This window comes from Mus caroli, unplaced genomic scaffold (assembly GCF_978045245.1).
Source record: "Mus caroli unplaced genomic scaffold, Mus_caroli_1 scaffold_1, whole genome shotgun sequence".
NCBI classification, from domain to species: Eukaryota; Metazoa; Chordata; class Mammalia; order Rodentia; family Muridae; genus Mus; species Mus caroli.
Window position 1 is genome coordinate 43489270 of NW_028227256.1, and position 16902 is coordinate 43506171.

General features: G+C 38.2%; 1 protein-coding gene across 1 annotated transcript in view; it reads left to right on the plus strand.

Moving 5' to 3' along the window:
- LOC110288938 (dynein axonemal heavy chain 7-like) overlaps positions 1-16902 on the plus strand; it is a 326234-nt gene that overhangs the window by 3023 nt on the left and 306309 nt on the right. Inside the window, exons 2-4 of the mRNA XM_085837019.1 lie at positions 2054-2116; positions 9315-9377; positions 16304-16412. Of these exons, the coding sequence (XP_085693145.1) occupies positions 2054-2116; positions 9315-9377; positions 16304-16412 (235 nt within the window). The remainder of the gene's footprint in view (positions 1-2053; positions 2117-9314; positions 9378-16303; positions 16413-16902) is intronic.

The window sequence follows — 16902 nt, forward strand, 5'->3', positions numbered from 1 at the left end:
AACGTGGAGAAAGTTTTCTGTGAGACCAGTACTGTAGTAACAACTTTATCAACCATAGCTCAAACATGTGTTACTCATATTTGGACTAAGCTGTTACAATTTATTTTTGAAACAAGGACTTAATACAGAGTTGAGACTAATTTTGAACTCATATAATCCTCCTATCTCAGCTTCCCAAGTGCTGAAATGCAGGTGTATGACATTGTCTCCAACAACACTATTAAATTGTGAGAGGTTATTGGAAATTTAGCAGAAAAAAGTAAATTCAACAGAAAGCTTTAAGCACGGCTCATGCTTGGGTTATGGAAATAACAGGTTTCACAATATTCCGTCCAAGTGTTGAGTAGATAAAAACCAAGAAAGAAAAATCTGAAGGATTAATTGTACAGCAATTTATTGTGGAGCATAAATTTATACTGAGTTCCTACAGAAAACAGATGGTATGCTCTAAAAGGTAATTAAAGAATAGTAGGACAGAGTGCTTTTGCAGAGGTCCATGGGTCAGGGGTTCAGGGACCACACAGGAGTGTGAGGCAGGCTTTATTTTACAGCTAATGCAAAATGTGGCAGAGAGAATCAAATTTAGCACTAGTGAGGAAACAGGCAGCACACAGCCGTGGCTGAGGGGCCAGTGAACCCTGTGAGAGTCAGAAACACAACCCTTGTCCCAGGAGCTGCAGTCGGGGACTGTTTAGTCCCACAGAGCTGCAGTACTTCCTCCTGGTGTTCAGTATGTTACACTTATTGGTTAGTTCTGACAGGAAGTTTGAAAGTTAGGTGCTTAGATGTTGCCCTTGCCTGTACATAGAATCTATCATCTACATCACAGAGTAGGGGAAAATAGAGACTCAGGGAGGGGCAAACAACATAGCTGTCACAGAAATTACTAAAAATAGAGGAAGCCTTCATAGAAAGAAACTATTATGAGCACATGCACTTTCCTGTCCACAAATCATCTGGGATCCAGTGCCCAGTATGCACGAATGCTCCAGAGTCAAAAGCGTTTTTAATGCTATGGTATAATTTAACTAAAACATCGAACATCTTCCCCCCCCCAAATTTATTCCTGAGCCCAAAATTAGAGGGCGAAGGCTGTTTGTTCTTCCCTTCCATTGTGTGTTCCAGGCGATAGAACTCATGTGGTCAGGCTTGGTGGTAAGTGCCTTAACTACAAGGCCATCTGTCCTGGTTAAGTGGCTTATTTTATTTTAATTAATAGCTAATTAATTTATTTATTTATTAATTCTGTTAACATGATACAAGTTAGACCTATCTGTAAAAAACAAAAACAAAAATGGAACAACCTCAGTGGAGAAAGTATGCCTTTTCTTTTCTTGTTTTATTAGATATTTTCTTCATTTACATTTCAAATGCTATCCCCTTGCCTAGTTTCCTCTCCCCTATACCCTCCCCGCACCCTGCTACAGGACTCACCCACACCTTTTCTAATTATGGCCTGCAGGCAAGTCTGTGGGGATTTTCTCTGAGGACTGGTGTGGAAGAGCCCAGCTCTCTGAGGATGGTGCTAGACCTGGGCAAGTGGTCCTGATGCATATAAAAAGGCAGGCTCAGCTTGCCAGTAAGCAGTGCTCCCCTGTGGTTTCAGCTTCAGTTCCTGTTTGGGGTTCCTGCCTTGGGTTCCCCTGATGTTGGAGTATAACCTGTAAGCCAAATAAAGGTCCCACAACCTAAGTGGCTTTGGTCATGGTGTCTATCACAGCCATAGAATCCCTAACTGAGACACCATCTTACCAACCCTGAAATGGTTTCTTAATTTCAACTTTCAACTGCTTAGTACTAGTCTCTCCCCGCAGCCCCCACCCCTGCTCTGTGTGTGTATATGTGTGCTAATTTTATATCTTGTAACCTTGTTGAATGAACTAATTAGTTTCAATAATTCCCTGGTGTATTACAAATTTTCCTATATATAAGATTATACTATCAGTAAAATCACATTTTAGGATATTTTGGATGATATGCTTGTCTTTATAGCAAAAAATGTAAAACTTGACTGAGTGAATTAAATTAAACCAGTTCTTTCCTCCCTACACAGGATAAGCTATCCACTAAAGGCAAATCAAAGATGCCAGCGAGATTCCTACCACAGTTGCCTATGGTAATTTGTTAATATATTATCATCCTTTATTCTATTATGATAGTGTTGCTTACTATTGTCTGATTTCTAATTCTATGTTCTAGTTGAGTCTATCCTGATGGGGAAATCCTGTCTGGTGCATATCTTAGAAAAACCACTATCTTAGTAAAGTCACCACATTAGTAATTCCTAGCATGGATGGATGGTTGGAGGAATCTGAGGCAAAGAAATCCCAGATGATCTCAAGGAGGGATGTCAGTGTTAGCATCAGGAAACAAGGGCTTGGTCATAGTGGTGTGTCTGGCACTGTGAACTTTGCCTGAGTCATTTATTTCTCTGAACCTCCTTTGTGACATCAGAGGAGATGGCTCTTGTAGTGACAAAAGCTGTACTACAAAATATTTTGTATACTTTGGCTTTTGTTTTCATTATTTCTCCATAAATTACCACTGTCTATGGAAAAGGCAGCTACTAGGCGCTGTTAGTGGACAAAGCATTGGAAAAGTTAGGTTCCGCTGCAGTAAAACTTACCATCTACTAATTCTGTTGGATTTAATGACGTTGAATTGCACTCTTATGACTTCTGAGACTTGAGTTTAAGTAGAGTTTCAGAACAAATATTATTTTGAAATATATTTTCAAGTCTTAGAATAAAATGTATGATGGAATCTGCATTGCTTTGTACAGGGAAGATTCCTAACATTTTTTTTATTAAATAAATGCATTGAAACAAAAATAAAAAACCAGAAACTTAAATGAAAACATCAAGGGAATAATCTTGAGCATTTCTAAGCACCTGTTTTAATTTTCAGTCTGTTTGCAATGTTTCAGCCAGGATTATTAGGATCCTTATAAGTAAAACCATAACTGTCTTACATCTATCAATGTTTTTATGTTTTCTAGTTCACAAATCAAAGTACTGAAATGAAAAAACAATTTCTCTTTAAAACTTAACAAATTATAAAATTGAAAATGCTGCTGTTGGGGTGTTTGAGCCTGTTAGACTTGTGTTCAGTCACTGCACAAGGATTTGGGGTCAGATGAATGATTTTTTTTTTCAAGCCAATAAACCATATGGTTATTGAAAATGTGTTTTCTGGCTGACTGAAAACCTTACAGTACGCTCATATTTGAGCACATCTTGTGGGTTTTCTTTTATATTCTTGAGCATTTGTGATTTATGAGAAATCATACTTTTGGGACAGTTTAAAAGAATCTATTTCCTTGCTTGTATCTACACATTAAGTTCATACTTGTGTGAAAGCACTCCAGCAGCCACAAGACTATGGGTGACTTTGCTCACGGGCACTCGGGCTTCACTAAGTCTTAGAGGTCTGATCCAGCACAATTGCTCTATGCCTTCATGAACTGTGACGGGAGTGAGATAGCCCTCCTCAATCTTGTAGTTATGCCTCTGGGCACACGTGGCCTTTGTGCCTGTGGTACAGGGATGAACGACGGAGGACACTTTTCCAGACCTTGACCGTCTGCTAGGTCTATGCAGTGCAGGCCATATGGCAACAAGATGGAGGAGATAGTTCGGAAGTGAGATGGTTTGGAGAGTAGGGATGAGAGCTTTGAAAACCAAAATGAAGGTTTGTTTCTCCTTTCCTGAGAGATAGTTTATGATTCTGAACAGAGCAGTCAGTAGGCTCCTAGGAGGGCTGAGGTAGCCTTCTGTTACAGCACTGCCTGTAAACCAAAACCCAAATCTTCTGCTGCCTGCCTTATTTGAAACTGCTGTCAGCCTAGTCCCACTACTGACCTTAGTCTCTTCATATGTACTATGTTTACTGTTTCTAAAAACATGTATGGAATAACATTGGGTATCTCTTTGTACAGCAGTCAATAGGGTAACAGAATAATTTGTCATCCAAACAGACATATCATTGGAAGAGAAAGCACTACTAACTGTGCTTGGACAAGAGGTGTAAACTGAGACTATGTTATAGTAATTGGGGTTAAAGCCACCATAAGAGGGACTGCAGTGACTTCTGATGCTAGCCAGAGCTCAAAACCCACATTTTCCATGATATGAGCGCCTGGCTATGCAGCCCTATCTCCTCTCCTCCTCACTCTGTTTTCAGGTTCTCACATAAACTTAATTTTGCAGAGTCACTTCTGATCCTGTATCATCCAGCACATCACTGCCTCTTCACTCTTTGATTTCCCCCTATATTATTACTTCGTGATATTGTATGACACATCTATTCTGATAGAGCTGTGTAGACTTCCACCTGAATGTATGCACCATGAGGGGAGAACCAGGTACTGTCCCTAACTCTAGACTCACTGCCTTAGGTAAAACCAGCATATGACAGGGGCCCAATAGTTCCTTGATTAAAAAGGATTGAGTTGCCTTTGGACTGAGTTAACCAAAGTTCCCTGGCTGCTCACCCCAAAAATCTTCTCTCAAGCTTGCTCCTGTCTTTTGGCCTCTAATTCCTGATGCCTTTCCTGTCTTCAGTAAGTGCATTGATAACCTTCTCTATGGAGAACCAATTTATTTTAAGGTTTGGCTGCCATCAGTTTTTGTCTTGAAAATGTCAAAATGCTGAAAGAATTTTGGCTATTTTTTATATTCTGTCCTGGTTAGAAGCACATTATATTTTATGTGTAAAACAGAAAACAGGACATTTCTTATCTGTATAAAAGGCATGACAGGGTTCCAACAGTATTTGTCCCAAAATTTAATATTAAATTATATTAAATATTAATTAAATAGTATTAAATATGCTACTTTATATTAACTTTGTGGAATATGCCAAATATGATGTAGTCAATATAAAATATAATGTAATCAGGCCATCTTGGGTTTTGGATCCCTCAGAGACTAGTCTGCATAGGTGAGAGTGCAGACTACAGAAGCTACACAGCTTCTGGGACAGGCAGAAGCAACACAGCTTCTGGGACAGACCCATTTCAGGCTCCAGAAATTGGGGCACCTTTCCCCCCAGAGGAGAGGTGTTTGCCCCACCTGGGAGGGCTCTGCCAGATTTTCAACTTAAAGGGCCAGCAAATATCTTCAACAAAATTATAGAAGAAAACTTCCCAAACCTAAAGAAAGAGATGCCCATAAACATACAAGAAGCCTACAGAACTCCAAATAGACTGGACCAGAAAAGAAATTCCTCCTGACATATAATATTCAGGACAACAAATGCACTAAATAAAGATAGAATATTAAAGCAGAAAGGGAAAAAGTCAAGTATCATATAAAGGCAGGCCTATTAGAATTACACCAGACTTCTCACCAGAGAATATGAAAGCCAGATCATGGACAGATGTTATGCAGATTGTAAGAGAACACAAAGGTCAGCTCAAGCTACTATACCAAGCAAAACTCTCAATTACCATAAATGGAGAAACCAAAGTATTCCATGATAAAACCAAATTCAAACAATATCTTTCCATGAATCCATCCCTTCAAAGGATAATAAAGGGAAAACACCAAGACAAGGACGGAAACTACACCCTAGGAAAAGCAAGAAAGTAATCCTTCAACAAGCCTAAAAGAGGACAGCCACAAGAACAGAATCCCAACATTGACAACAAAAATAACAGGAAGCAACAATTACTTTTCTTTAATTTCTCATAACATCAATGGACTTAATTCCCCAATAAAAAGACATAGACTAACAAACTGGCTACACAAACAGGACCAAACGTTTTGTTACTTACAGGAAACCCACCACAGGGAAAAGGACAGAAAGAAGGCTGGAAAACAGAGTCAAAGGCTGGAAAACAATTTTCCAAGCAAATGCGCCGAAGAAACAAGGTGGAGTGGCCATTATTATATCGATTAAAACTGACTTCCAACCCAAAGTTATAAAAAGACAAGGAGGGGCACTTCATACACATCTAAGGTAAAATCTACGAAGACGAACTCTCAATTCTGAATATCTATGCTCCAAATACAAAGGCAGCCACATTCATTAAAGAAACTTTAGTAAAGCTCAAAGCACACATTGCACTTCACACAATAGTAGTGGGAGACTTCAACAGGCCACTCTCACCAATGGACAGATCCTAGAAACAGAAACTAAACATATACACATGGAAACTAACAGAAGTTATGAAACAAATTGATTTAACAGATATTTACAGAACATTTTATCCTAAAACAAAAGGATATAACTTCTTCTCAGTGCCACATGGTACCTCCTCTTTTTATTGACCATATACTTGGTCACAAAACAGGCCTCAACAGATACAAAAATATTGAAATTTTCCCATGCATCCTATCTGATCACCACTGACTAAGGCTGATCTTCAATAACAATATAAATAATAGAAAGCCAACATTCAGGTGGAAACTGAACAACACTCTACTCAATGATACCTTGGGAAAGGATGAAATAAAGAATGAAATTAAAGACTTTTTAGAGTTTAATGAAAATGAAGCCACAACATACCCAAACTTATGGGACACAATGAAGGCACTCCTAAGAGGAAAACTCATAGCCCTGAGTTCCTCCAAAAAGAAACAACAGAAAGCATACACTAGCAGCCTGACAGCATACCTAGAAGCTGTAGAACTAAAGGAAGCAAATTTACCCAAGAGGAGTAGACTGCAGGAAATAATCAAACTCAGGGCTAAAATCAACGAAGTGGAAGCAAAAAGAACTATTTAAAGAATCAACCAAACCAGGAGCAGGTTCTTTGAGAAAATCAACAAGATAGATAAACCCTTAGCCAAACTAACTAGAGGGCACAGGAACATTATCCTAATTAACAAAATCAAAAAAGAAAAAGGAGACATAACAACAGAACCTGTAAAAATACAAAACATCATCATATCCTACTACAAAAGGCTATACTCAACAAAACTGGAAAACCTGGATGAAATGAACAACTTCCTATAACAGATACCAGGTACCAAAATTAAATCAGGATCAGATTAATGATATAAATAGTCCCATTTCCCTGAAGAAATAGAAACAATCATCAATAATCTCCCAACCAAAAAAAGACCAGGACCAGATGGGTTTAGTGCAGTACATATCAAATGATATGTACTCACTAATAAGTGGATATTAGCTTAGAAACTTAGTATACTCGAGATATAAGAGACAATTTGTAAAACACATGAAACTGAAGAAGAACGAAGACCAAAGTGTGGACACTTTGCCCCTTCTTAGAATTGGAAACAATCACCCATGGAAGGAGTTACAGAGACAAAGTTTGGAGCTGAGACAAAAGGATGGACCATCTAGAGACTGCCATATCCAGGGATCCATCCCATAATTAGCCTCCAAACAATGACACCATTGCATACACTAGCAAGCATTTGCTGAAAGGACCCTGATATAGCTGTTTCTTGTGAGACTAGGCCGGGGCCTAGCAAACACAGAAGTGGATGCTCACAGTCAGCTATTGGATTGATCACAGGGCCCCCAATGGAGGAGCTAGAGAAAGTATCTAAGGAGCTAAAGAGATCTGCAACCCTGTAGGTGCAACAACATTATGAACTAACCAGTACCCCGGAGCTCTTGTCTCTAGCTGCATATGTATCAAAAGATGGCCTAGTCAGCCATCACTAGATAGAGAGGCCCATTGGACATGCAAACTTTATATGCCCCAGTATATTGGAACTCCAGGGCCAAAAAATCGGAATGGGTGGGTTGAGAAGTAGGGGGATGGTATGGGAGACTTTTGAGATAGCGTTGGAAATGTAATTGAGGAAAATATGTAATAAAAATATTAATAAAAAATAATTAAAAAAGAACACATGCTACACTATGTTCATAGCAGCCTTATTTATAATAGCCAGAAGCTGAAAAGAATACAGATGTCCCTCAACAGAAGAATGGATACAGAAAATGTGGTACATTTACACAATGGATTACTACTCAGCTATTAAAAACAATGGATTTATGAAATTCTTGGACAAATGGATGTATCTGTTGGATATCATCCTTAGTGAGGTAACCCAATCACAAAAGAAGTCATTAGATATTCACTCACTGATAAGTGGATATTAGCCCAGAAACATAGAACACCTAAGATACAATTTGCAAAACACAAGAAAATCAAGAAGAGGGAAGACCAATGGGTGGACACTTCATTCCTCCTTAGAATAGGGAACAAAATACCCATGAAAGGAGTTATAGAGACAAAGTTTGGAGCTAAGACTAACGGATGGAGTATCCAGGGACTACCCCATCCAGTGATCCATCAATCAGCCACCAAACCCAGACATTATTGCATATGCCAGAAAGATTTTGCTGAAGGGACCCTGTTATGCTGTCTAATATGAGGCTATGCCAGTGTCTTGCAAATACAGAAGTTGATGCTCACAGTCATCTCGAAGATGGACCACAGGGCCCCCAATGGAGAAGCTAGAGAAAGCAACCAAGGAGCTGAAGGGGTCTGCAACCCTATAGGTGGAATAACAATATGAACTAATCAGTACCTCCAGAGCTCATATCTCTAGCATTGTAGCAAAAGATGGCCTAGTCGGCCATCACTGAGTAGAGAGGCCCCTTCTTATTGCACACTTTATATGCCCCAGTACAGGGGAACGCCAGGGCCAACAATCTGGAGTGGGTGGGTAGGGGAGCAGGGTTGGGGGAGGATATAGGAAACTTTTGGGATAGCATTTGAAATGTATATAAATAAAATAATTAATAATATATAAATAAATATATAAAATTATAATGTAATCAATTTGAAGAATTACAGTGAGATTATTTACATTTTCTTCTGTTTTGAATTATCTTAAAAATCCAGCACAAGTTTTATTTGTAATATGTTTCAGGTCAGAGCAGCCATGCATCAAGTGATTCATAGCCACAGAGGACTAAAGAGGCTACTTGGGTGGAATAGTTATAAAGAGCAGGCCAGACATTGGAACAACCACTCTCTGTAGATGTGAAGGAGAGTGCTCAAGATCCATTATTTCCCAGAAAGCTCAGCCTCAGACCTTAGTGGAGATTGTGTTGCTGAGGTGGTGCCATCTTTTGGGATACTGAAATCTTGAAAGAAAACCTCTGTGTCTCTACACTTGGTACTTGGTGACACTTGTGGAAAGCCACCATGGAACACCAGTAAAAGGTGCTAGAGGATCATCATCTGGTTAGCAACACAAAAGGGGGGAGGGTGCGCCCCGGCCAGGTGCCAGATTGCTGGATGCCTCAGGAAGTGTGTATGAGAAAATCCATTGGACAATACAAAATTTGTGTTAATGCTTTTCTCTTCTTTCATGTATTTTATGCAGGATAAACTATCCAGCAAAGAAAAGGCCAAGCTGCCGACAACAGTCTTACCACAGTTATCTTTGGTAATTTAATCTATATAATTTCTAAAATGTTATTTTGTAAGCTTAATTTTTTTAAACCTACTTTTAATAAGGGCTCTCAAATGCTTTGATTCTCCTTCCAGTCCACCGTCCAAAGGCAGGGGAGAAAAGATGGTAAATAGGACAGGGGGATGTGGACCTGTTTAGACAGTTCTTTGGGGTCATCCTAATCTCCATTTGTCAGGGTACTAGCAGTCCAGTTCAGTAGTGACAGGATACCAAACAGGAATCAGCAGCAATGGCAGGATCCAAAGAAACTGCCAGACCTCTGTTGAATGGACACCAGTCAGCAGGATGACCAGAATCAGCCAGGAGGCCAGGAGAAGTTCTCGGCTGTGACTCTCTCAATGAATGGAAGATCAGTGAAGATGTAAGACCAAGGAAGTGGTGCAAAGCTAGCTATGCAAGCATCATTACCTGCCATTGAATCCTATTTATACTCTCTCCAAACATCACGTGTCCTACCACAGGACTTGCCTCGGCAAAACGCCACGTGAGTCTGTATCACCTGACATATCCAGACATTTCCACCTCAGCAGTTTTCAAAGGTTTATTGGTTCCAAACTTAAAACAAAATACCAAATCTCTGGTTTTGTCATCTGACTGGATTCTTTTCTGATACAGAACATAGTGGAGCATGTGTCCTTCTTACCAGTTGGGACATCTTCTGGATATATGCCCAGGAGAGGTATTGCGGGATCCTCCGGTAGTACTATTTCCAATTTTCTGAGGAACCACCAGAGTGATTTCCAGAGAGGTTGTACAAGCTTGCAATCCCACTAGCAATGGAGGAGTGTTCCTCTTTCTCCACATCCTTGCCAGCATCTGCTGTCACCTGAATTTTTGATCTTAGTCATTCTGACTGGTGTAAGGTGGATGTTGAACATTTTTTTCAGGTTCTTCTCAGCCCTTTTGTATTCCTCAGTTGAGAATTCTTTGTTTAGCTCTGTACCCCATTTTTAATGGGGTTATTTGAATTTCTGGAGTCAAGCTTCTGGAGCTCTTTGTATATATTGGATATTAGTCCCCTATCCAATTTAGGATTGGTAAAATCCCTTTCCCACTCTGTTGGTGGCCTTTTGGTCTTATTGATAGTATCTTTTGCCTTATAGAAGCTTTGCAATTTTATGAGGTCCCATTTGTCAATTCTTGATCTTACAGCACAAACCATTACTATTATGTTCAGGAATTTTTCCCCTGTGCCAATATCTTCAAGGCTTTTCCCCACTTTCTCCCCTATAAATTTCAGTGTCTCTGGTTTTATGTGGAGTTCTTTGATATGCTTAGACTTGAGCTATGTACAAGGAGATAAGAATGGATCAATTCTCATTCTTTTACATGAAAATCTCCAGTTGTGCCAGCACAGTTTGTTGAAAATGCTGTCTTTTTTCCACTGGATGGTTTTAACTCCATTATCAAAGATCAAGTGACCATAGGTGTGTGGGTTCATTTCTGGGTTTTCAATTCTATTCCATTGATCTACCTGTCTGTCATTGTACCAGTACTATGCAGTTTTTGGTGTTGTTGTTGTTCTTTGTTTTTTTTAAAGCACAATTGCTCTGTAGTACAGCTTGAGGTCAGGCATGATGATTCCATCAAAGGTTCTTTTATTGCTGAGAATAGTTTTTTGCTATCCTAGGTTTTTTGTTATTCCAGATGAATTTGCAAATTGCCCTTTCTAACTCTGTATAAAGAATTAAGTTGGAATTTTGATGGAGATTGCATTGAATTTGTAGATTTCTCTTGGCAGGATAGCCATTTTGACTGTATCAATCCTGCCAATCCATGAGCATGGGAGAGCTTTCCTTCTTCTGAGATCTTCTCTGTTTCTTTCTTCAGAGACTTCAAGTTTTTATCATACTGATCTTTCACTTCCTTAGTTAGAGTCATGTCAAGATATTTTATATTATTTGTTACTATAGTGGAGGGTGTTGTCTCCCTAATTTCTTTCTGATCCTGTTTATCCTTTGTGTAGAGAAAGGCCACTGATTTGTTTGAGGCAATTTTATATCCAGCTACTGCAATGAAGCTGTTTATCAGGTTTAGCAGTTCTCTGGTGGAATTTTGGAGGTCACTTATATATACTATACTATCATATCATGTGCAAATAGTGATATTTTGAGTTCTTCCTTTCCATTTTGTATCCCCTTGATCTCCTTTTGTTGTCGAATTGCTCTAGCTTAAACTTCAAGTACTATATTGAATAGGTAGGGAGAAAGTGGGCAGCCTTGTCTAGTCCCTGATTTTAGTGGGATTGCTTTCAGCTTCTCTCCATTTAGTTTGATGTTGGCTACTGGTTTGCTGTAGATTGCTTTTATTATGTTTATGTATGGGTCTTGAATTCCTGATCTTTCCTTGACTTTTATCATGAAGGGGTGTTGGATATTGTCAAATGCTTTCTCAGAATATGATGAGATGATCATGTGATTTATGTCTTTGAGTTTGTTTATATAGTAGATTACACTGATGGATTTCTTAATATTAACCCATCCCTGCATCCCTGGGGTGAAGCCAACTTGATCATGATAGATGTTCCTTTTGATGTGTTCTTAGATTCAGTTTGCAGGAATTTTATTGTTTTTTTTGGATCGATATTCATAAGGGAAATTGGTCTGAAGTTCTCTTTCTTTGTTGGTTCTTTGTGTGGTTTAGGTATCAGAGTAATTGTGGCTTCATAGAATGAATTGGGTAGAGAACCTTTTGTTTCTATTTTGTGGAATAGTTTGAGGAGAGTTGAAATTAGGTCTTTGTTGAAGGTCTGATAAAACTCTACACTAAACGCATCTGTTCCTGAGCTTTTTTTTTTGGTTGGGAGAGTATTAATGACTGCTTCTATTTCTTTAGAGGAAATGGGACTTTTAAGATCATTAATCTGATCCTGATTTAACTTTGGTTCCAGGTATCTCTCTAGGAAATTTCATTCATGTTTTCCTGTTTTGTGAAGTATAGCCTATTGTGGTAGGATCTGATGATGTTTTGGATTTCCTCAGGTTATGTAGTTATGTCTCCTTTTTCATTTCTGATTTTGTTTTTAGGATCTTGTCCCAGTGCCCTCTAGTGAGTCTGTCTAAGGGTTTATCTATCTTGTTGATTTTCTCAAAGAACCTGCTCCTGGTTGGTTGATTCTTTGAATAGTTCTTTTTGTTTCCACTTGGTTGATTTCATCCCTAAGTTTGATTATTTCCTGCAGTCTACTCCTCTGGGGTGAATTTTCTTCCTTTTGTTTTAGAGCTTTTAGGTGTGCTGTCAAGCTGCTAGTGTATGCTTTCTGTAGTTTCTTTTTGGAGGCACTCAGGGCTATGAGTTTTCCTCTTAGGAATCTTTTCATTGTGTGCCATAAGTTTGGATATATTTTGGCTTCATTTTCATTAAACTCTAAAAAGTCTTTAATTTCATTCTTTACTTCTTCCTTGACCAAGGAATCATTGTGTAGAGAGTTGTTCAGTTTCCATGTGAATGTTGGCTTTGTATTATTTAAGTTGTTTTGCAGATCAGCCTTAGTCTGTATTGATCTGATAGAATGTATGGGATCATTTCAATATCTTTGTATCTACTAAGCCCAGTTTTGTGACTGATTATACGGTCAATTTTGGAGGAGATATCATGCAGTGTTGAGAAGAAGGTATACCCTTTTGTTTTAGGATAAAATGTTCTGTAGATATCTGTTAAATCCATTTGTTTCATAACTTCTGTTTGTTTCCATGTGCCTCTGTTTAGTTTCTGTTTTCAGGATCTGTCCATTGGTGAGATTTGGGTGTTGAAGTCTCCCACTATTATTGTGTGAAGTGCAATGTGTGCTTTGAGCTTTACTAAAGTTTCTTTAATGAATGTGGCTGCCCTTGCATTTGGAGCATAGATATTCAGAATTGAGAGTTCATCTTGGTATATTTTACCTTTCATGAGTATGAAGTGCCCCACCTTGTCTTTTTTGATAACTTTGGGTTGGAAGTCAATTTTATTTGATATTAGAATGGCTATTCCAACTTCTTTCTTCAGATCATATGCTTGGAAACTTGTTTTCCAGCCTTTCACTCTGAGGTAGTATGTCTCTTTTTCCCTGAGGTAGGTTTCTGTAAGCAGCAAACTGTTGGGTCCTGTTTGTGTAGCCAGTCTGTTAGTCTATGTCTTTTTATTTGGGAATTGAGTCCATTGATATTAAGAGATATTAGAGAAAAGTAATTGTTGCTTCCTGTTATTTTTGTTGTTAAAGTTGGGATTCTGTCTTGGGGCTGTCTTCTTTTAGGTTTGTTAAAGGATTACTTTCTTGCTTTGTCTAGGGTGTAGTTTCCGTCCTTGTGTTGTATGTATGCTCTGAGCATCCCTTTGAAGGGTTGGATTTGTAGAAAGATAGTGTGTGAATTTGGTTTTGTCATGACATACTTTGGTTTTCCTTCTATGGTAATTGAGAGTTTTGCTGGTTATAGTTCCCTGGGCAGGATTTAGTGTTCTCTTAGGGTCTGTATAACATCTGTCTAGGATCTTCTGGCTTTCATAGTCTCTAATGAAAAGTCTGGTGTAATTCTGATAGGCCTGTTTATATGTTACTTGACCTTTACCCTTACTGCTTTTAATATTCTCTCTTTATTTAGTGCATTTGTTGTTCTGATTATTATGTGTCGGGAGGAATTTCTTTTCTGGTCCAGTCTATTTGGAGTTTTGTGGCTTCTTATATGTTCGTGGGCATCTCTTTCTTTAGGTTAGGGAAGTTTACTTCTATAATTTTGTTGAAAATATTTGCTGGCCCTTTAAGTTGAAAATCTTAATTCTCAATCTATTATCTGTTGGTTTGGCCTTCTCATTGTGTCCTGGATTTCCTGGATTTTTTGAGTTAGGATCCTTTTGGATTTTGCATTTTCTTTGATTGTTGTGTCCATATTCTCTATGGAAACTTCTGAACCTGAGATTCTCTCTTCTATCTCTTGTATTCTGTTGCTGATGCTTGCGTCTCTGATTCCCGATTTCTTTCCTAGCATTTCTATCTCCAGAATTGTCTCCCTTTGGATTTTCTTTATTGTTTCTACTTCCCTTTTTAGATTTTGGATGATTTTGTTCAATTCCATCACCTGTTTGGTTGTGTTTTCCTGTAATTATTTAAGGGATTTTTGTGTTTCTTCTTTAAGGGTTTCTACTTTTTTTTTTAGCAGTGTTTTCTTGTAATTCTTTAAGGGATTTTTGTGCTTCCTCTTTTAAGGCCTTCTACCTGTTTAGCTGTGTTCTGTATTTCTTTATGTGAGTTATTTCCTTCTTAAAATCCTCTACCTGCATCATGAGATATGATTTTAAATCCAAATCTTGCTTTTTGGGTGTGTTGGGGTATCCAGGACTCACTGAGGTGGGCGTGCTGTGTCCTGATGATGGTGAGCGGTATTGGTTTCTGTTAATAATAATCTTACATTTGCCTTTCGCCATCTGGTAATCTCTAAAATTAGTTGTTCTAGCTGTCACTGGCTGGGGCTTGTTCCTCCTGTGATTCTTTAGTGTATGTCAGCACCCCTTGGAGTCCAGCTTTCTCCTGAGCTCAGATCTGCTTCCTGGCTGAAGATCTTTATTCTCTTCCATAATTATCCTGAATTCAATACCATCATATTACCTTCCTGTAATTTCTGGGATTTAATTTTAAATAGAGTTTCAGTAAAGACCAGATTTATTTCTTTTTTAAGCATGAAGTTATGTGGAATATTTTTTTTCTTGCCACAGTGAAACAGAAATGAATAAAACCATTAGAAAATCTTAGCAAATTATAGAAATCATTGTGATTAAGCAAACAGCTTTTGAATTACAAAGGAATGAAAAGTTGAGAAGGAAATTTAAAAACAAAACGAAATTAGGAAGATAATAGTCCAGAATGTGTTGACTAAGCACTTGGAAAGGTCAGAGAGCAGTCAATGACAAAGTAGAAAGAAGGCTGTGGTTAAACCCAACTGCATTTCGACAAGTAAGACCCCAAGGAGGCTAGGAAAGAAGAGAGAGCAACCAAAGGGAATGGACACTGAAAAATCATCCCTGGTGGATCTGTGGTCACTGAAAAATCATCCATGGTGGATCTGAGAAACAAACAAAACAACAACAAAAAAAAGCAAAGCAAAAAAATGAAACAAAACAACAACAAAACAACCCCCCCAAACAAAAGCAAAACTTTGTAAAGCTAGGAAAAAGAAGATTCCAAATGAAAGAGGAGATGCCACAACCTATCACCACAGGACTTAAAAGATGACTAGAGATCATCATGAATGACTGTGTGATGATGGACTTGACAACTTAGAAGAAACCGATGAATTCCTGTTCCCTTTACTGAGGATGCAGGGGATGGGGCACTAGGTTACAGCTGGGTAGGCAGAGGGATCCCAGCCTGTTCCTGTCAGTAGGGCAACCACAAAGAACAGGAACGCAATGCACATTTCAGAAAGCTAGCAGGGATTTTAAAGCTTTCATCATAAACAAGACAAGTTTTCAAGGAGATTTGTTTAGCCTAGGTTAGATAATGCACAATGTATGCAAGTAGCCCATTGGTTTGTATTGATATGTAGAATGTCATGTTGCTATCCATCAGATAAAAACAAGTTGAAAGAAATCTTGTAGACAGTGGCTGACATTGAAATGAGCAGCCAGTGTGGAATAGACTCTCCAAGTTTAGGTAGTAGACACTCATAATCAAGTACCATCGGGGCTTTTGTGACGATTTCCTGATAATGTCTAGGCAAAAGAAGATCTGCTGCTGATGGTTGTGTCTTCCCAGAGGTCCTGATGTGCTTAGGAAAATGAGCCAACCTTATAAATACTCATGTGAAGCATTTTCTATATTATTTATATTATATTTATATTGTATATATATTTATATTATATTATAAATATTCGTGTGAAGCATTTTCTATATTATTTACTAACATTACTTAAATTTTCTATTTTAGACAGGAGCCAAGCCCCAGTGGCAGCAGACTGCGCCATCATTCCATTTAAATATCAAACAGGAAAACCCAATTCTAGAACCCTATACTGTTAAAAATGAGCAGTCGTTTGGTAAGAACTTTATTTTTATTTATTTATTTATTTATTTATTTATTTATTTTTACTAAAAACATGGATAGTTAATAAAACCATAAATTAAAAAAAACAAGCAGGATACATCATATAGAAAAATTTCTTCTATACATTTGCTATCATAAAACAATTGTTTCCAGTTCCTAGTTATTTGAAGCCAGCCAATGCTTTTTGTGAAAAAAAAAAGCATTTTTTTATTCTAATTTCTTCTCTCATCATTTCACCTGTAAAAGCACATACATAGACAGACACACATACAAACACACACACACACACACACACACATCTTCTTCTTCTTCTTCTTCTTCTTCTTCTTCTTCTTCTTCTTCTTCTTCTTCTTCTTCTTCTTCTTCTTCTTCCTCTTCTTTTTCTTCTCTTCTATTATCTTTTCTTTTCCCCCTCTCTCTTACAGGTCCCCAACCCCTTCCTCCTAGCAAGTTTCTTCTGTATTTATTGAGGGTTGCCTGCA